The sequence below is a fragment of the Bos taurus genome, chromosome 2 (genome assembly GCF_002263795.3).
Source record: "Bos taurus isolate L1 Dominette 01449 registration number 42190680 breed Hereford chromosome 2, ARS-UCD2.0, whole genome shotgun sequence".
Lineage (NCBI taxonomy): Eukaryota > Metazoa > Chordata > Mammalia > Artiodactyla > Bovidae > Bos > Bos taurus.
Window position 1 is genome coordinate 93843194 of NC_037329.1, and position 21933 is coordinate 93865126.

At 39.3% G+C, this 21933-nt stretch overlaps 1 protein-coding gene across 2 annotated transcripts in view; it reads left to right on the plus strand.

The window, feature by feature from the left end:
• The window catches only part of PARD3B (par-3 family cell polarity regulator beta), a 1167183-nt gene that overhangs the window by 1049696 nt on the left and 95554 nt on the right, over positions 1–21933 (plus strand). Inside the window, exon 22 of one of the 2 annotated variants that reach the window (XM_005202765.5) lies at positions 3491–5960. The exons of the other annotated variant lie outside the window; for it this stretch is intronic. Coding sequence (XP_005202822.1) covers positions 3491–3544 — 54 coding nt within the window. The 3' untranslated portion in view covers positions 3545–5960. Of the gene's footprint in view, positions 1–3490; positions 5961–21933 lie in introns of those variants that run through there. 2 annotated transcript variants of the gene reach the window in all.

Sequence of the window (21933 nt, forward strand, 5' to 3'; positions counted from 1 at the left end):
AGCACATGAATCACTTAACTTTGATGACAATGAAAACTCCATATGAACCATATTTGTGTTCAGATCCCAAAACCCAGAACCACCCCTTGCACAGCTTCCTAACTGTAATTAACCAATCAGGTCGCTGTGGTAGCCATCTTTTTCTTTCAGCTTAAGAAAAATTTTGACTCAGAGTCATTCTGAAATTTAACATCATTTGGTTCTTGTTAAGTAGTGACTAGTCTGGTGTTATGATGGGAAAAAGAAAAGTCAGAGAAAGCTCTTCTCCGAAATAAACAAGAAGAACACTTGAGTCAAAGAAAATCCTAAAATGATCACAATCACAACAGCAGTATTGGAACTGCCATTCTCCACAGGAAGAATGACCCCTTTTGAATACATTGTAATGACACAGACTAGAGTCTGTGACTTTACAGTCCTCCTATGACTCTCATTAATTTCTCTGTCTCATACCAAGCCTTGAAATCATGGTGCTAATTCTCAGAGTGTTTATGAGAAAGTGCAAAAGTTGACACCACTGACTTCAGCTAGGCTGACAGGAAAACTTTCCATTTGTTCAGTAAATGAACTAAGAAGAGAGGGTGTAATGTTATTATTATAAACGACTGGTAAATTATTCCTTTTCTGTTTTGATACGACTTTCGTAAAGCAATGGGGTTCTTCTGTTTTTATGTCCATGAAGCTTTCTTCTGATGATTTAGATCATTTTATGTTACCTCTCAGCCTGTTCCCTAGACAGCAAAGCCAAAGCAGCAATGAAGAATAGTTTTTCCACAGTCATTCATTCCTTTGTTGATTTATTTATCCACTGAATATTTACCGGTTTATACATGAGTATGCATCAAGCCTAACACTTGGATCAACGCTTACCAACAAAGAAGGAACACCTCAGTGGTGTGTGTGTGTGTGTGTGAAAGAGAGTGAGAGGTAGAAGCTATTATTGTTTTGAAGTTTCTCCTTTAGGGAAGCAGTAGGAAATATTGTGTGAGAAAGAGGTTCCCTGGCATTATCTGATGTCTTTCACCTAATGAACCTTCTTGCTCACCCTGTGAAAATGGAGACTCCCAAGCCATGTGGAGATACTTCCATGTTTCAGTTTTGTTTTCCTATCTTCATCAATTATCAGAGTCCCAGATTGTTTCTGAATAGCAACTCTATTTTCATTGTAATTTTTATACATATCAATTACTTTTCTTTTCCTCATCTATTTGGCATGGACCAGGTTTCCTCTTTTCCATACAATTCCCTTTACAGTAATTTCCCAGGTTTAAATTGTCAGACAGCACTTCAGCAGCAACGTGCTCTATGCATCTGTGGTTGTAAAGGAATCAGAAATTTACATTCCAGAGAAGGAAATCATGGCCCCACAATGAATGTGAATGATGGCAGGAAGAAATCTTTTAACAGTACTTAAATTGGTCATTGAGAAAAACTATGAGATTTAGAGTTTTGTGGTTTACCTGGGGTTCTAGGACTATTTTTAAATTTCCCAATTTCAGAAGTGGGTACTTTCTCCTTTCTACATATGGTTGCATAGATGTAAGGTTTAAAATGTCTTGAATACATGATGATGAAAGAATTAAACAAGATGACAAGCAAGTAGGAAGGAACTGACATTTTGTTTCCAGCATTCCATATTTCCACGTAATTTATTTTTAAGTTTAATTTATCAGAATGTTTTAATCCTTTTGCAATTAGAAGCTCTTAAAGACTTTCCTTTGCTTGGAGGTTTCCTCTACAAAAGAAGAAGAAACCCTGTTAATGTCCCTGATCGATTATCCACTTTCACTCATGCTGTGTCACTTTGGTCCCAGGACTGAAGAATAAAATTTCAAAGTGCATGGTAGTTTAGTCATACATTCACGTATTAATTAGTTCCTTAGAACTTTATTTCAAATCTTGAAAGATGATGCTGTTAAAGTGCTACACTCAAGATGCCAGCATATTCAGAAAACTCAGCAGTGGCCGCAGGACTGGAAAAAGTCAGTTTTCAATAGTACATGAACTGAGAACTTCCAGATGTTCAAACTGGATTTAGAAAAGACAAAGGAACCAGAGATCAAATTGCCAGCATCCATTGGATCATAGAAAAGCAAGAGAATTACAGAAAAACATCTACTTCTGCTTCGTTGACTACACTAAAGCCTTTGACGGTGTGGATCACAACAAACTGTGGAAAATTCTGAAAGAGATGGGAATACCAGACCACCTGACCTGCCTCCTGAGAAACCTGTATGCAGGTCAGGAAGCAACAATTAGAACTGGACATGGAACGACGACTGGTTCAAAATAGGAAAAGGAGTACATCAAGGCTGTATATTGTCACCCTGCTTACTTAAACTATATGCATAGTACATCATGCAAAATGCCAGACTTGATGAAGCACAAGCTGGAATCAAGATTGCCAGGAGAAATAGCAATAACCTCAGATATGCAGATGACACCACCCTTATGGCAGAAAACAAAGAGGAAATAAAGAACCTATTGATGAAGGTGAAAGAGGAGAGTGAAAAATACTGGCTTAAAACTCAACATTCAAAAAACTAAGATCATGGCAGTCCCATCACTTTATGGCAAATAGATGGGTAAACAATGGAAACAGTGACAGACTTTATTTTCTGGGGCTCCAAAATCACTGCAGATGGTGACTGCAGCCATGAAATTAAAAGATACTTGCTCCTTGGAAGAAAAGCTATGACCAACCTAGACAGCATATTAAAAAGCAGAGACATTACTTTGCCCACAAAGGCCCATGTAATAAAAGCTATGGTTTTTCCAGTAATCATGTATGGATGTGAGAGTTGGACCACAAAGAAGGCTGAGTGCCAAAGAATTGATGCTTTTGAACTATGGTGTTGGAGAAGACTCTTGAGAGTCCCTTGGACTGCAAGGAGATCAAACCAGTCAATCCTAAAGGAAATCAGTCCTGAGTATTCATTGGAAGGACTAATGCTGAAGCTGAAGCTCCCATACTTTGGCCACCTGATGCAAAGAGCCAGCTCATTAGAAAAGACCCTGATGCTGGGGAAGATTGAAGACAGGCACAGAAGAGGACAACAGAGGATGATATGGTTGGAAGGTATCACCAACTCAATAGACATGAGTTTGAGCAAGCACCACTCAGAAAACTCAGCAGTGGCCACAGGACTGGAAAAGTGGTGAAGGACAGGGAAGCCTGGCGTGCTGCAAGCATAGGGTTGCAAAGAGTTGGACACGACTGAGTAGCTGAAAAACCACAAAACTTTTATTTGGTGGTAACTCTGTGCCAAAGTTGACTTGACTCTGAGGAATTAAGAGTTGTGTCTGATGGGAAAGGCAGATAGGAAGCATGATTTCAGACATTATGGGATGTTTAGGAGTAATTGTACAGGGAAAGATTTACAGGTGAATGCATGGTAAAGAGAGATTAACCAAGAATGAAGAGGCTAGATGCTTTTATCCTATAAAACTTCCCAGTGTGTGTTTAACCCTTCCTTTTGTCTGCATTTAGGGCACTGTGCCTCCAAGTAAGCTCCTCCGAATGTCCTTTGGAACATCTGCTTAGTTGCTCAGTCAAGTCCGTCTCTTTGCAACTCTATGGACTGTAGTCCCCGAGGATCCTCCATCCATGGAGATTCTTCAGGCAAGAATACTGGAGTGGGTTGCCATGTCCTCCTCCAGGGGATCTTCCCAACCCAGGGATTGACCAGGTCTCCCACATTGCAGTTGGATTCTTTACCATCTGAGCCAACAGGGAAACCCTTGTAATGTCTAAGCAGATATAAAGTGGCTTGTGTGATATTTCACAATCATACTTTTCTATGGACCCAACCTCTCATTTTAAGGATTTGAGTGTTTGTGCATCATGTTTGTCCCAGTTACTGACTGAGATCTTCCCTAGAGGGTAGATTTTCTGTGTGTTACAACTTATTAGATGTTCATAAAACCAGTTAGTCACAACTGACATTTTCAAAGATTTGGAGTAGAATAGAATATTTCAGAGGAATGGCATATTTACTACCGTAAATATGAGTATTGGTGGATGGAAATTTTGTTTCACAGCCAGTGTGCACACATACGTGTATGTGCTGGGTCATGATGTAAAGTAGACTTCTTCCTATGGGTCATGATTTTTTAAAGGCTGAAAAACTCTAGTCTAGACTTTAAGTTCCGTATCTGGTTGGTTTGCCATTTCATTTATAATAACTCATATAGTATTTGTTTCAGACTAGGGGCTCAAGAATTTTTTTGAGTAAATATTGTTGAATACATCCTACCACATAATTTAAGGCACAATTTTTTCTTCTGGATTATATCCATAGTATTATACTATGTATAGATAATGATGGATATGTACAGTTTGCATATACATTAATTAATTTACTTTAGCAGCTGATGTAGCTCTTAAATGGACATTTTAAGAGTTTAAATTATACAACCAGATCAGGTGAATATAGTTGCCATTGTTGTCGTTGTCCAGTTGCCAAGTCATGTCCAACTCTTCGCGACCCCGTGAAGTGCAGCATGCCACTTCCCTGTCCCTCACCATCTCCCAGAGTTTTCTCAAGTTCCTGTCTACTGCATCAGACATAGTCAGCATACTCTAGCTTTTTTTTGTTTTCCAAAAATGACTGTTTTTTCTTTTACATCAAACAAAGTTTCATTATAAATATAATCCACACTCACTATAAAAAAAAGTAGATAATTGTTAAAAAAAAAAAGGGCTACAACAGAAATTTCAGTCACCTTTAGTTGACCACACAATAAGTGAACACTGTTTTGGAGGACTTTCTTTTGTATACGCACATACACACACACACACACACACAAATACACGTACCCATGCATCTCACATATAGTAATTATATTGGAATCCTACTGAATGTACTGTTACTTAAACTACTTTTTTCACTTTTTATTAGATGGTAAGCATTTCTCATGCCATTAAATACTCTTCAAAAATATGAATTTAATGCTTAATGCACAGTATTTTCTAGAAGGGACTTTCCTGGTGGCTCAGATGGTAAAGAATCTGCCTGGAATTTTCTAGAAAGGATATTCCATAACTGAGTAATCACTATTGTTGTTGGATGTTTAAATTATTTTTATCATTTCTTATATAGGTAATAATGTACAAATTAGCTTTCTAAATAAATCTCTGCATCCTTATGTTATTGTTTTGGTATCATAAATCAATATATTTGTTATTTAATATAAGGCTATGAAAAAAAATTTAATTGATCCAAATAACCCAGCTTGCCCTTAGAAAAGTTACTAAATTTATATTCTTATTAACAGCATATTTATTACTACATCCAACACATATCATTGCTCCATCTTATATAGGTTTCATAGCAGCCCTATTAAAACTGAGTGTTTTCATTTATCTTTTTATCAACTTGATAGGAAATATCAAGTACTTTGTTTTCGTTAAATTACAACTGAAATTGAGCAATTCATGTGTTTATTGGCCATATAAATTTCTTCTTTTCTATGAATTTTTCATTTTTCCATTACAACATTTTCCTTTTTTGCTCGAGTTGTAAATGTTCTTTGCTATCAAAAATTATTGAGAATTTTTTTCCACATTTATCAGTAGTCTATTAACTTTATGATACTTTAAAGAGAGAAATGTTTTCATTTTTATGTAAACAAGTCAGAGACTTTTATTAGTTTTTTCAAATGGCATTTTAAATATCAGATCAATATGGTCATGTGATTTTTTCTTTTTCTATTAATGTGATGATTAATATTAATAGAGTTTCTAATATTGAATAGCCCTTGCAGTTGTGAAAAAGTAAATCTACATTCCTATGCTGTCTGTTTTATTCTTTTAAGACAGAGCCGGGCATGAGTTGCTAGTCTTTTATTTGTGATTTTGTATATATATAATTGTAAGTGAAATTGATATCTAAGGTTTTGTGTTTTTTCCTAACTCTAATAGCTTTAAATAAAAGGGATATATTACCTTTATAAAATAATTTGAGTGGCTTTTTATGTTTCTATGCTTTGTAACAATTTCTGTAGTCTAGGAATTATTTCTTTTTTAAGATTTAAAATAACTAATCCATAAAGCCATCTAACCTGATACTTTTTTGTGGATAATTCTGTGACCCCTTTTTCAATCATTCCCATAGATGGAGATCTTTAGGAAAGGAGATGTTTCCTCCTTTACTGAAGTTTGGAAAGTTGCTATCTTTTTTCTATTAAATTATTTCATTGATATTTTCAAACTTTTAATACATTTTATGTTTTTACCACTTAATATATTTAATAATCTTGTTTTTATGCTCTAATATATTTATTTCTTCATTAACTTATTATTTCTCTTTCCTTAAGAAAGGATAAAGCAAACTTTTAAAATTACTAAGCTTATCTTTTTCAGTCACTTTTTAGTCGTGGTCAGTAACAATATAATTTAAGGCAGTGAGTTCACTTTTTAATTTAGTTCAGTGAACTTCCAGAAGTGTTAGTATCAAATATTCTTTTTATTTCTTTTCTAGGTAATCTGAAATTTAAAATTCTTCTTTGATCAAGAGTGATTTATAAGATCACTATTTTAAATGTTAATAATTTAGGGTTTTTTCCATCTGAACTTTTATTAATATTTGGTTTTAATACTTCATAGTCAAGGACAGTGACTTCTGAAATTTCTGGCATTTATTGAAAGTTGGCAAAATATATGTTACTTTTGTTATTTAAAGATTTAATTAAATTAAAACCATTTTTCTATAAGTGAAAGTGAAAGTGAAGTCGTGTCCGACTCTTTGTGACCTGTGGACCGTAGCCCACCAAGCTCATCCGTCCATGGGATTCTCCAGGCAAGAATACTGGAGTAGGTTGCCATTTCCTTCTCTAGGGCATCTTCCCAACCCAGGGATCGGACCCAGGTCTCCCACATTGCAGGCAGGTGCTTTAACCTCTGCACCACCAGGGAAGCCCTTAAATACAAGAATACAGTCTCTCAGAAAACTTCCTATAGAGACACAGAACTTCAGATCCAAGTACTAACATCAAAGATTTCAAAGGGAGGAAAGGAAGCCAGGTTAAAAGAAGAAGGGGGAGGAGGCGGGAGAGGTGTGCGAAAGGGGTGGTCTTACAGACATCTCCTGCCGCCTGCACATACCCAGGCATTATAGGACTTTTCCCTGGGCCTCCAGAGAAGGGAGGACTGGAATTCCGCCCTACCAGAAATCAGACCAGACCAGAACCAGAATTCGAGCTCTCTGCCAAGAGGAGGTGATCAGTCTCCAATCCTCAGCTCAGGCTGAGGGCCCTTCGACCAGATTCCTGCGTCCAGGACCGGGGGACTAGAAAAACGGGGAAGGATAGGAAGGGTTAAGGAGAGGAAAGAGAGAGGGAAGGGGAGAGAGGTCAATAAAATCTCTTGTTCCTTACCAGTCGGGGCACTCTGGCCAGTTGTCTGCATCAGGAGGAGACCAGGGACAAAAGGGTCCCAGTTGTGGCCACTGGGTGTGGTCCATTGGCAGGCAAGCTGGCCCCTGAGTACCCCAAGTGGTCAGGATGTCAGTCTCAGCAAAGAAGAGTCCCCACCAGAGTTGCCATTTGTTGCAGGAAAGCGGACGCCTTCCAGGGCCTGAAACTGGGCTCTTGTCTAACACTCAGAAATGAACTGTCTGAGGAGACACATGTGCTGACAAGCAAGAGATTTTATTGGGAAAGGGCACCCAGGTGGAGAGCAGTAGGGTAAAGGCACCCTGGAGAAGTGTTAATTATTTAATAAATGTTTATTGAATGCCTAATATATTCCAAGACTTCCCTGGGGGCTCAAACGGTAAAGTGTCTGCCTATAATGCAGGAGACCTGGGTTCAATCCCTGAGTCAGGAAGATCTCCTGGAGAAGGAAATGGCAACCCACTCTAGTATTCTTGCCTGGAAAATCCCATGGACAGAGGAGCCTAGTAGGCTACAGTCCATGGGGTCGCAAAGAGTTGGACATGACTGAGCGACTTCACTTTTTTAATATATTTCAAGCACTGTTAAGGTGCTGGATATACAGCAGAAAGGAAAGCGGACAAAGTCCCTGACTTGGGGTTCAGTTCAGTTCAGTTCGGTCGCTCAGTCGTGTCTGACTCTTTGCGACCCCATGAATCACAGCACACCAGGCCTCCCTGTCCATCACCAGCTCCCGGAGTTCACTGAGACTCACGTCCATCGAGTCAGTGATGCCATCCAGCCATCTCATCCTCTGTTGTCCCCTTCTCCTCCTGCCCCCAATCCCTCCCAGCATCAGAGTCTTTTCCAATGAGTCAGCTCTTCACATGAGGTGGCCAAAGTACTGGAGTTTCAGCTTTAGCATCGTTCCTTCCAAAGAAATCCCAGGGCTGATCTCCTTCAAAATGGACTGGTTGAATCTCCTTGCAGTCCAAGGGACCTCTCAAGAGTCTTCTCCAACACCACAGTTCAAAAGCATCAATTCTTTGGCGCTCAGCCTTCTTCACAGTCCAACTCTCACATCCATACATGACCACTGGAGAAACCATAGCCTTGACTAGACGGACCTTTGTTGGCAAAGTAATGTCTCTGCTTTTGAATATGCTACCTAGGTTGGTCATAACTTTCCTTCCAAGGAGTAAGCATCTTTTAATTTCATGGCTGCAGTCACCACCTGCAGTGATTTTGGAGCCATGATCTTCGTTTTCTGAATGTTGAACTTTAAGCCAACTTTTTCACTCTCCACTTTCATCAAGAGGCTTTTTAGTTCCTCTTCACTTTCTGCCATAAGGGTGGTATCATCTGCATATCTGAGGTTATTGATATTTCTCCCGGGAATCTTGATTCCAGCTTGTGCTTCTTCCAGCCCAGCGTTTCTCATGATGTACTCTGCATATAAGTTAAATAAGCAGGATGACAATATACAGCCTTGACGTACTCCTTTTCCTATTGGAACCAGTCTGTTGGGGTACTTGCATTTTAATATATATGTATCACTGTATTTCCTTAAATGTAAGGCAGCATAATTGTTATACACACAATAAATTTTATGACAGAAATAAATTCTTATATAAATTTAATATAAGAAAACAGAAAAAGAGACTACCACCACATTAAATGTAAATCCTATACTATGCTTGGAAAAATGTGGTAAAATAATCTTATGAATTACATTGTTTCTGACATTGCATATATTTATTTAACATCTTCTTGATCTGTCAAAGATAACCATTGGGTGAAAGTCCCTACTTACTATCTATTACTGAAACTTTCAGTTTTTTGGTTGTTTTTTTTTTAGGTCTGTCTCTTGTAAAATGTTTACTTGTGGTATTTCATTCTAAGGCTTTCTCTTCCTAAGAAATGTTTAGCTTATTTATGTGTTATCATAACTGGCATTCTTATTCTTTCTGTTATTTTTAAACTTTGTGCTTTGTATGCCTTTTTCAGGTTCCCTTTCTTTAGCTGTATTTTCTTTGATTATTTTATTTAATAATTTTAATCATACTGACTTTATAAAGACATTTTTAGCCTAGTTTCTCTATCAACATCAAAGATGAAATCATCTCTATTGAGTTCCTTCCAGGTCAAAGGAACAAGGTAAAATGACTGTGTGTTATCACAAATTTCCCTCACACTTTTTAACCTGTTGTATTTTAGATCTACTCATATTCTAAAGAAAAATGTATATCTTCTTTTTAATATTTTGTATGGGGTATGTTTCCTATCATCCAGAGACTACATTCCAGGTCTAATGGTAGTCCTTCTTTGCTTTAACAATTCCATAATTGAGTTCTTTATCTTGACTCACCTGCTTACCTTTTTGAGTAATTTTAATTTTACTTCAAGAGGCATGCATAATATATTTTTGAATTCTGGAAATCCGATAATGTCATTTATATATAAATCTCAACACCCAATGCCTGCTGTTTTGAAGTGTATAATAAATGTTTGTTGACTCAATAACATATCTGCTTCCCAAGGAAGCAAATAACATATCTGCTTTTTTTTTCCTTAAAATTCCATTGTCTTTTGATTTTTAATATTGGTGAAAAAGAGATCTGAGGCTGACCTGATTTTTCTTCTTTGCAAGTAACCTGTTTTTTCTATCTGGATCTTATGGGATGCTTTCCTTATTCATGATATTCAAAATTTTCATCTGAATTTCTCTGGATATTGGCCTTTTGTCTTTGCCTGGTTTTTAATTGAGTCCTTTCTGTTAACAGCTTCATGTTGATTTATTTCTGTTTTCTTAGTAGAAAGAGTGAATGTTGTACCTTAAAGGAGATGAGTGAAGTTCCCTTGCTTGGTGAGGGGGAGCTAACTAATGTAAATTCATACATGCTATTGAGAGATGAGATAACTTGAAGTGACTGGAAGTGAACCAAAATCCCGACCAATACCTAGAGGAGAACTTGGCTTCCGCTTAGTTTCTCAGATGGTTTTGCTGAAATCCTTGGGCAGGGGATCAGCTTTCTGTGCCCCTGGTCTGCTCACCCAGCCCTGTCGTCCTGTATTACCTGTGGCTCTGTCCAACTTTCATCCTCATACCATTGCCCATCTAGTCAGGAGAGTATCTTTTATCTCTTGGACTTTTTGTTCCCCCTGCTGTTTCCACTTCAAGAATCCTGGGCTCTCCGGATGTGCTATTTGAGAAGACATGTTTGTTTTCTAATACATTTTGTTTGCTCTAATACATCTTTTTTTTTTTTTTTTTACTTCATTAACTTACTATTTCCTTTCCTTAGAAGGGATAAAGCAAACTTTAAGAGAAAATCCATATTGGTCTCCCCATCAGCCCCATAACCTCTCCTGCTGAGCCCTGGGGCAAGTTTAATCTATTTTATGTGCCTTTGGTCATTCCAGCAGGAATCTGGGATACCAGTAGTAAATTCTGTCTCATTGCCATTGAATCCCAAACTCAATACCCATTGTAATGCTTGAATTTCTCCAGAAGAAGGAATTTCTAAATGATGAATCAGAGCAAGACCCAGGATAGTTTTACTGCAGTGCGAAGGCCACTTTCCTAGCATAGCTTTTTCTTATTCACACACAGAAAATTCACACACAATGCGCATCTAGTGGTACAAGTGGAAAATATGGCTTTTTTCCCCTCTTATACTGTTGACTCCTAATTTTTCTTTAAATGGTTGTGCACAAGTGTGACATGGTATAAAACTTCTAAATTGGTTTCCTTACTGTTTGGAAGGAAAAACCTCTGCAAAATGTAGTAACAAAGCTGATTTTCTAGTTGCACATCCATATAACTCCAGTGAGGCTAAGTTGAAAAAGCCATAGAAACTTAGAGGGTTGAGTTATTGTGGATTTTTTATTTACATTGAAGATGTGAAAAATAATTAGAGTGCAATGCTAGGTATTATGTATATGCAGTTACCTGAGAATATATAAAAGTTTCACTTTCTACATTAAACTGCATTGTTATAATTCTTTAAAATGAAAAACAAAGTTCCCTCCACAGACCTAAAGTTACTGGTCCTTATTTACAGTTACTTTCTTTACAATAAAGATACTGGTTGCATGACTTCAGTAGTTCCTAGATTGAGTGTTATCCTAATAAAGAGCTGCATTTATGGTACAGGAGAAGATCCTCATTATGGGTTTAAAATGGTGGACGTGAGACTCAGCACTATTGAAGACTTGTCCCTTTTCACATTGAACTAACATTCACCCTTCATTTCGGTGAAAATTTCATCCAACTTCAAAAAATGCTTGGCCAACTCCCAGCCCCTTTACCTGTGCAGGTGTGGTTATTTGTTTTTCTACAGGTCCTTGATTTGAGACCACTCTCAAGAAGGTAGAGGAAAGTCTGTAGAATTATTTTTCAAAAGTACTCAGAATTGGGTCAGTCCTACTCTGACTTTTGTGACCTCCTTTCTTTTGGGATCTGGGACTCCACCGATCCATGAATATCAGATTTCCATTGAGTCTAATGTCTCTGGTATCCCTAGAACCCTAGTGTTATGGTTCCTATCAGAATTCCCTGACCTGGATTGGTTACCCCTTTGAACTTGACACCAACTTGCCGACCTGTCAGACAATCTTGAACATAGGTTAGTCTAATCTCTCTTTTCCACTTAGTCATCTTCTTATGTCTGTCCCCACGTGTACTCATTGCTACACCTGAGTGTTGGTTGTAGGGTTGTGGTTACGTGCTTCTACCCACCCTAACGCAGCTGTCTCTGGTCTGGCCCATTCAACTGATGTCCATGTATCTGGTGGTGCCAGCATCTTGACTTCAAAATTAGAAGGGTTGGTGGATACAAAGCTCATTCCAACATTGTAAGGTAGAATGCTATGAAAAGTGATTGGTATTTATGACTTCTTTTCCTAAAATGTTGGTAAATGTGTGCATCCAGAATATGCCAGTCAGAAAGCCGGCAGGATCTCTCAGGCTGCGATTCCATACGTGTTTCCCCATCTTGATAGCAAGCTCAACTTTGATGTCAAACTGTTCATCTGTCTGTGGCACTTACTACCTAACCATATTTCCATTCTTAACTTGGAAACAATACGATAGACGCCACATTCCACATTGCTACCTTTTTTAGTTCTAGGGAGGAAAATGCTCAATTAATTGACATGAGAAAATTTAAACTTAAAAAAGTCCCTCTGAGTTTTGGCTTGGTGCTTTGTCTTTAATGATTATTGCATTTTTTTCTAGTTTAACATTCTTGAGTTCTGCAAACCCAAAGCACAACTTCACTGGTTTGATTTCCTGTTCTTTAGAAATATCATCTAGGGGTAGCACGGAGTAGGGGATGCATCAATAATGAGAAGTGATTTTAAAATAATTTGAAATGATTTTTCTATTCATACATCCACACCCCCTTTCCAAGTAAATCTCAGTCAGGGATACAAGTGGTGATTGAGACTCCATTAGCTTTCAAGATAGTGAAGAAGTCAAACGAAAGATTTGCAGCTCTAAATAAAATAGCACAAGTGTAGGACCATCACTAGACATGCAAGTGTAACTACAATGAAAATTATCTTGAACAAATCAGTTCCCAGGACGACATTCAATTCTTTTGATAAATATGCCTGATACGATGAAGTACAGCTTCCAGAAAGATAATGGAGCAGATAATTAATCTATTTGGAAATATAAACACACACACTCATACACACACACTCACACACACATACACACACTGCAGGGAGACAAGGACTGTTGGTTAGCAAAATCTTGTTGGAACAACCTAAATGTCCTTCTCTAGAAGTGTGTGTAGCCTCAGACAAGGGGAAAAAAAATAGAAAAGACATTTTTGACTGCAGTAACGTTTTTGATTCTGTGGTGTAAGGCCAAAATCAATAAAGGACAAAAGAGCCAAGCTCTCACTTCTTTTACATATGTGGGCGGTGTTTGGGAGCGCTGGTAAACAAGTCATCAATGTTTCAGTTTCAGTTGTCTACAGCACACCAAATGGGGCTTCCCAGGTGGTCCGGCAGTAAAGAATCTGCCTGCCAAGGCAGGAGGCGCAAGACACACGGGTTCGATCCCTGGGTTGGGAAGATCCTCTAGAGAAGGAAATGGCAACCCACTCCAATATTTTTGCCTGGCAAGTCCCATGGACAGAGGAGCCTGGCAGACTTTGTGATCATGGGATCACAAAGAGTCAGACACGACCGAGAGCACGCACACACACGCATACCAAGTAGTCTTCTCTCTAGGGATAACTGATCAGTTAAAGAAGGGGCTGTTCAGGTTCCTTCTTCCATATAAAGCCTTCCAGAGTTCCATCATTAAACCCTTCTTGTTTCTGCTTCTGTGTGAGGGCAGGTGCTGGACATACCTTTCATCCCAGTCTGTCTCAACCTCCTCCTCCACGTGCCTCCTTCCACTTTCAGCACCCCACCCCACTGCCACTGTGGTGGTGACTCCAAACCTGACCAAATGCTCGCTGAACTCTGTACCATTTCTCTCAAGAAAAGGAGGAGGATCAAGACACTTTCATCGTCATGTTAAGAGCAACACAGAAGTTTCCCCATATGTGAAGTCCAGTTCCCTCTATTACAAGATGAAGCATAGGCCTCATCTCACTACCCTTTCCAAGTAACTGACAGCTGCGTGATGTAGTCAGAGATGGGTTGGCAGCTTCTAAGTGGGAATGTCTCGTGGTTCACAGTAAAAAGAAATTTTCAGTCAAACTAAAATAGCCAGTGACTACAGTCACCAGCCAATGGTCTACCCGGGTGATCTGGAAGACAGGTTCCATACTGCTCCCATTAGCCATCCTATAGGAGGTTGTGCTCCCATTTTAAATATCTGCACCATCACAATAACTCTTGTGAGGCCTTCCCCTGTTGCCCCAGCTACGTCACCTTTTCCCTGGTGGTGCTTTCTATATCAGGAAGTAAAATGTAACCATGTCCTACCTGGTGCCGTCACACAGCTTAGTTAAGAACTTGTGGATTTTTGAACCCCACATCTTGCCCAGCCTCACACTGAGGGCCCTACTGCCCCTAGACAAATGCTTGCCAGGTTGAATTCTCAATGACCCAACTGGAAAAACAGGCAGGGTCATCGAGTCATCTCTAAACACAAGGTACAGACCTTCTGACACCTGTCCTGTGCTCTCACCTCCAGCTTCTTCTCTCCATGTCAGAGATAACACAAACCTAAATATTCAACAAATTAGCATAATGAGGAATTCCAGCTCATGGGTCACTACTAACATCTTTTGCCACAAAAGTTAACTTGGTGAGTGCTCTTAACAATGTTCCAAGCAGCTACCTGACATGCAGGCAATTACACCCATAGGATGAGCACCTCATTCAAGTCTTTTTATAGATGAAATCAGTGTATGTTCATGGATTTTGAAATAATAGATATGGATAAGGTGGCACGACCTCACTTGAGTATGAAAAAAATTAACTTCCAACACATTTTAATGCAAATGTTACCTTTGTAAGTGGATGACCTGAAAAGAAAAAGTGTTTCCATAGTAACCTAAGGGAACACATAACCTGTTTATGATAACTTCTCCATGAAGAGAGCCAGGCGTGGATTGGGGATATGCTTTGATGTCTGCTGGAAAAAAATAACTGACAGCCTTGTGTGAGTGAATGGTTAGATTTCACTTTATTTTCAGTTAATTTAGAAAATAAACTTTCATAATGAACTGCTGAAATACACACTTGAAACAACCAGATGATCTGTCAAGATATTTTCTAAAATGTAATTTGTCATAGGTGACAGCTGAGGCATCAGTTTAAGAGGACCAGATTAGGAATGAGGACTTAGGTCCTTCCCGTCCCACTCGTCTCTTTTTACCTGTGCTCTTGTGTTCTTCCCTAGGAATCACTGAGGTCTTTTCAAGCTCTTAAATCTCTTCCTTTTTTCTTTTTCCTCATTTTTAACCTCCAAAAATGTTATGTACAAGCCACCCTTCTGGAATTAAAATTCTATACTGCGAGGATATCACAGAAAAGGATCATATTGATTATACTTCACTTTGTCACTGACATGGCTATTGGAGTTGGTGGCTTTTGGGAAGTGCCATTAGCTAGAAGTGAGTCTGACTTGCGCAAGACACTGTATGCTTATATTCCCTTCTTCTTACAGATGTAACATCTACTTAAAGGCTTGTCTATAGGAGATTTTTTTTTTTTTTGAGGGTGATTAGGGAACAGATGCATACAGTTTTAAGAAGTATTTCTTTGAAGAGCCATTGTTGAGCTGGCTCACTGACAGGCCCATGCCCATGGGCTCTGGTGTGGACCTGGGGCAGAGGCCCTGGCTACAATTACCCATCTGGTATCCATCTGGTCACACAAATGAAAGATAATACCAGATCACAGAGAAGCCATACCAACTGCCAACTCAGTATAAGCAGGCAAAGAAAGGTGCCACCCAACAGTGCTGTGAAGAGTAAGAAATGCTGTCCATAGGGTCTGCACATTTCCACCCCAAGATGGAAAAGAACAGCACGCAAGAGCCTCTGGAATGGAAATGCTGCATACATCTCATTTACAGCTGCCACTTATTAAACATTCCACCAGGTTCTCTCTGCAACATTAAGTTGCTAGTGGAATTTGGGAGAAAAGGTATTCTAATATACTTGAGACCTGCCTTTTGCTACCCACGTCCATACACAACAGGGTTAACAGGACTTGAGGACTTCTAAATGAGGAGTTAGTACCAGCTTCAAAAGGGCATTGATTTCACTTCCATGTAATGCCACTTTGCCGTAGTCAAAGATTTTGTGCTTGCTGTAAAATGATTTCAACATTTATCGATTCATTACTTTCTCCTTATTTTTTCCCCCTTTTTCCTGACTTTGTCTGCTTGCCTCCAGAATACAGTGTGCTCTGGTTATTACAGTGGCTAATAGTTGAGAATCTGTCTATCGATATAACCATCAGAGATATGCCGTCCTCAGATAGCACCCTCCCACCCAGTGGAGCTACAAATGGAAATGCTGTTTCAAGATGGGAGCGGGGAACGGTGTACTTGCCTATGAGGCTGATCATCCACAGTCACCTTTCCTGTTCACTCACTCCACTTGCTCTGCAGTACTGGTCCCTGTCTTACTCTTTTTTCCTTTTAACTTTTATTTGTTTGGCTCCTTTGGGTCTCAGTTGTGGCATGTGCATCTTTCCTTGCATCATGTGGGATCTCTCTCTATTGTGGCATAGGCTCAGTAGTTGTGGCAGGTAGGCTGAGTTGCTCTATGACATGTGGGATCTTAGTTCCCTGATGAGGGATCAAGCCTGCATCCCCTGCACTGGAAGACAGAATCTTAACTACTGGACCACCAGGGAAGTCCCCATCACCACCACCACCTTGCTCTTTCTCTATGTAAATATCAACTGTGACCAAATAGAGTAAGAATTTAGTGACCTTACAATCACCTAGACAACAGCAACGCATTCTCTTGTCTTTTCTATGCATTAAAAGGGTTATCTTCATAATAACATATACATGGTAGTTTATATGTTGTTGTTCAGCTGCTAAGTCATGTCCAACTTTTTGCGACCCCATGAGCTGTAGCACACCAGACTTCCCTGTCCTCCACTATCTCCTGGAGTTTGCTCAAGTTCATGTCCATTGAGTCCATGATGCTATAGTTTATATACTGCCATATATTTTGAAGTACATAATCACACACTCTTACCTCTGAATAATCTATTGAAGACAGGAACCCATTTCTACAGAAGAGAAAACTGAGGCTAAAAGAAGTTACATAGATTGCTTATGATCACATCATTAAGTGTGAACCCAGATCATCTGTCCCAAAGTCTAAAACTCTTCCACTTGGATTAAGGTTTTGGTTTTATTTTTTTATGTCTCTAAATTTGTCTTCCCTCTTTACATAAGGAAATATTAACTCCATAAGGATCATTGCAATTTCCCAAAATATGAGGCAGCCAGAATCAGAGCTAGAGATTCTGAGTAGAACAAAAACTCCCACCCTGTGGGTAGCTAGAAGGATGAGAGCTAAGTTGAATCTCTTTCTTTCATAAACTCCTTCAAAACGTTTCACATACTTCCACTGAGAGATGAAGCAAAGGGAAAGTCTCTTCCTGGATTGGCCACACAGAAACTCATACTGAACAATTCAAGAAGATGAAGTGGGGAAGAAAGAAAGGTTATAATTTAGAAGCACAGATTACCTGGCTGAGAATTGTTGTAAAGTAATTAAATCATACAGGATCACTAGGAAAGTGCCAGGATGGAGGTGAATGAACGATAGGATGTCAAAGGAAAGAGGTTATGATTCCAAAGATGAGATTTCAATATTGACATCTACCTTGACCTGTGCACAAAGCCAAAATGAACTTAAACCTGACTCCATGTGGAAGAAGTAAATTGCATACTCTGAAAGAAGATAGAATATTGTAAATTCACTTGCTTTTCCTCCTCTAACTTATGAGACTCAAGTTCTTTTACCATAATTTATACTAATTAGTCTTTCCACTTAAATCAAGAGGGAAACTGCAAATGTAGCCATCCCTGGTCTGCTCCTCATTAGAGACAATTAAGAGTTAGAAGAACAAAAACACATCATAGGATTAATGATAAGAAAAACCACCCAGAGAGAGAAACACGAAGCAGGAAATAATCTTACAGAGCTGAATAAAAGAAACTGATAGCCTTCAAGAACAACCGCTCTTCCAACTAAGGTCTAAATGGGGTCGAAAGAAGAATCACTGGGTCATGTTAGCCTCCCCTGCTGTATTTTCTTCTGTGTTTTTCCTCCCTCCTGTCATGTTGCATTTATTAATAAATGTTCTCGCTCTCTAAATCCAATTCATTAGTTTCCCTCCATGCATAAGAGGTACGTCATTACTGATGAGAGAAAAAGAAGTACAAAGCTCATCAGCCTTGGTAAATTTCAGCCTTACACATTATTGTCATGGAAGCTTTATCCCAGCATTCAGCTGGGGCACAAAGACACAGGAGAGGGACTGGATATGAGGGGGCCTCACACCACTAGCAGAGTCCTGCTGCTTACATCATTTTATACTTTCCCAAAGCGGGAAGGAGGAGATTGGGGAACATTTAATTGCCTTATAAACTGATTGACAAATTGGTGATCTGATGCATATGGATGATCTTTTTAGTGCAATGGCTCAGAAGCCGCTAGCAGAGATCATCAGAAGCTATGATTTGCACACCCTCCACAGGGTTATTACAGAGAAGCGGAAGGATGGGTTGATTATTATCTTTCCTTCTTTCTGTGCTTTTTTTTTCCCCCTCAAATGTTTTCTTCACCTCCAGGGAAATGCATTCTAGCAGCATGAGCACCACTATTAATCAACACTTGCAGCAATAATCAGTGAGTGAAAAATGGTGACCAGAATCCGAGAATGCACTGGCATAACTGTCTTCTGAGTTTTCCTTTGTGATCATGCCTTGGCATTCTAACATGGATAATTTATACAAAATTAATGTTGGCACCTTCTGAGGTGCAAAGATTTATAGAAGCAGTGCTTCTTCACCCATTAAAAAAGAAAGGGAAATCATTTCTGGTCATGATGAGTAATATCTTAGAGCATTTAAAAATATACTTGCTCTCTTCATGTTTCTTTGTGTTATGTTTAGCCAGCCAGCCAGCCCCTTCACTTTTGAACACGGATGCCATGAAAGGCAAAACTGTTAGAAGTTCTTGCTTCCAGTTTTCCCAGAATTTTCACCCAGAGGAGGTATGAAAAATAGTCAAAAAATCAAAAATAATTTAGGTCCCAAGATCCTTCTGAGGGCTGTTTGGTGTTATTGGCAAATCAAAAAGCCAAAACCAAAGCTGAGCAATAAGAGGGGCAAGATGCTGTTGCCACATCTGAGAAAGCAGCTGTCAAAGTAGAGTGATTTGGGGCTGGTGATGGCATTATACATACACCCGAACCCATTTCAAAATTCAGCCGCCCTTTCCGTTCCACCAAGTTACCTTTCAGTTCATACCATCCTGTGATCAAGAGGATCAATTCCGAGGTGTCAACACTTGGAGAATTTCTCTGAAACTTGGCTAAGTTGGATGGGCTTGCCTGGAGCCCAAAGAAAGTCACGAAGGTGTAGGACCACATCTTAAAGAGTGAATGACAGACCAGGACTCATAGGAGCATGACACCAGCCCCTTGTCTGCAGATCGCTCCTGTCATTAAAATCAATGCAACTTAATTAAAGCAAATTACAGATAGATACATCTATAAATAAGATATTAAAGTGTGCTGCTGAATATGATAATTGCTGCATATTTAGCAATCAGTGTGTGTGTTCTGCTTTTGCCAGGAGGAATGCCTTTCAGTGGAATCAATGGAGCTTTATTAAAAACCATCCAAATTAGAGGGAGAAATGATGAGTGTTATAATAACACAAAATAACTGTGTCAACTTTCATTGCAAAGAAAGGAAAGCAAAATATGTCCGTCCCTCTTTTTTCACTCAAGGAAAATATTAGACATATTCTCTTTAAGATGTGGATATTTTGAATTTATAAATTTTAATTTCTGCATTCTCTTCTCCCAGAAGAAGGCAGAGGGAAAGTAATGATCATAAATAAAACAATTCAGCAGTGGGGCTGAAGTGTGAGAAGTACTCTGGTGCCTAGATATACTGTTTTATACCTTGATGACAGAAGACAAATAAATGAAGTCCATACTCTAAACAGACCTTTAAGTGGCTTTTTTATTCTTCTAGCTACTAGATGTTCCGTGTGTGGAAGTTTTCATAGGTTAATTCAAAATAATGAATGTTGGAAATAAAAACTCATTTTCATCACCTTCCGTAACTTCTCTCACTACCTTACCCCTGTCACCTTTTATCATAAATAAGAATTAAGCTTGTGGCCAAGAAACATCTTTTTCTTCTCAGGTTAATTTTAAAATATACGTTAAAAATGTCTTTCATCACCCAGTTTAAAAATCAATAATGGGAAACATAAGGGTTAATTAAATCACTCCCAGGTGACCAGAATCATTCTCAAATTTAAGAAAATAAATACTAAAATTACAAAAAGATTTCCATGTAGAATGTTCTAAGAGATGAAAAAAGGAGTCACTAGACAGCCAGCCACTTATGTAGAGCTGGTAAAGGCATTTAGGATTTCTTCCACTGAGTTGCTCTGTATGCATCTGTCTCTAGAAAGTGAAGGAGGAAGAGAAAGAGAAAAAGTTAAAAGAAGGAAAAGGGGAGGAAACAAGAGGAGAAATGGATGTTTGGAAAGTGATTTATAACTCTTTCACTTAATCAAATGATGACATGTTGAATATCTTCCGGGCACTGGTCTAGGTGATGGGGAGAGAGGATCATGTCTTGACTTCTATGCAATTTATGTTTGTGAGGAAAGAGAGACAGGAAACAAATGAAAAATAAATTCTGGGCCATGATTATTCTCACAAAGAAATAAAAGCTGGGCTAAATACCTGAAGCATGGTGCCAGGCAAGGCACACTGTTTTATGGAGGGCAGTCAGGAAGGCTTCTCTGATAGAGACATTTATGCAGACACATAAGCAAAGGAAGGGCCAAAAGCATGTGGGTGGCTGGAGGGTAGGCATTCAAGGGAAGAGAGCAAAGTGCCTACCAAAGCCCTGAGATAATAACTTGTTTGGGAAGCCTCGGGGGAGGGGCAGGGAGGAGAGCAGCATGGCTGAAGTCATGGGAGCAGGTGGCGCATTGGAGGGATCAAGACAGGGAGGTGACTAGGTGACAACTGGGTGAGTCTTTAGAGCTAAATAATTAAGCCCACTGATGCTCACTGATGGTTGTTATTCCTAGTTTTCTACGACGCGTATACAATGCATAATACTCATGCTTGGGAAACAGTCAAAAGGGTTGGCATTGGATAGGTTACTGTGTTCTTTTTAAGTCCCAGATCTAGTGAATGATTTTCAGATGAGGTGACCTATGATTTCACTCCAGTCTGCCTATGCCGGAGGCCACCACTGTCACAGATGGTCCCTATTATGGCACATGGGTTTCCCACTCTCCTGAAGGGTGTATACAGATGAGAATGGAGTTCCGTGGTGCCTATCTTAGCCCCAAGTCTATCGTGCACATGTATTGCCCCCATAATCCAATCTGCTGTGCTTCCTTATGAGTTAACTACAGGCAATACCATGGGACCACACCCACCTCTGAACTTTGCAGATGATAGAAAGAGGAAGTAGCCACAGCCCCTAATCAAATACATCACAGATATCTAAGTTTTCCTTTCCTTTCACACACACACCATCCTTGTGTGTTCCACAGAGTTTGTTGTTGTTGTTTAGTTGCTAAGTTGTGTCCAACTCTTTTGCAGCACCATGGACTATAGCCCACCAGGCTCCTCTGTTCGTGGGATTTCCCAGGCAAGAATACTGAAATAGGTTCCATTTCCTTCTCCAGGGAATCTTCCAAGACCAAGAATCGAACCCACATCTCCTGCATTGACAGGGTGATTCTCTATTACTGAGCCATCAGAGAAGCCCCAGAGTTGTCCCCCATCAAAACATAGAGAAAGGGGTGGAGTTGTGGTCCTTAAGCTTCTGACTGAGGTACTTTTT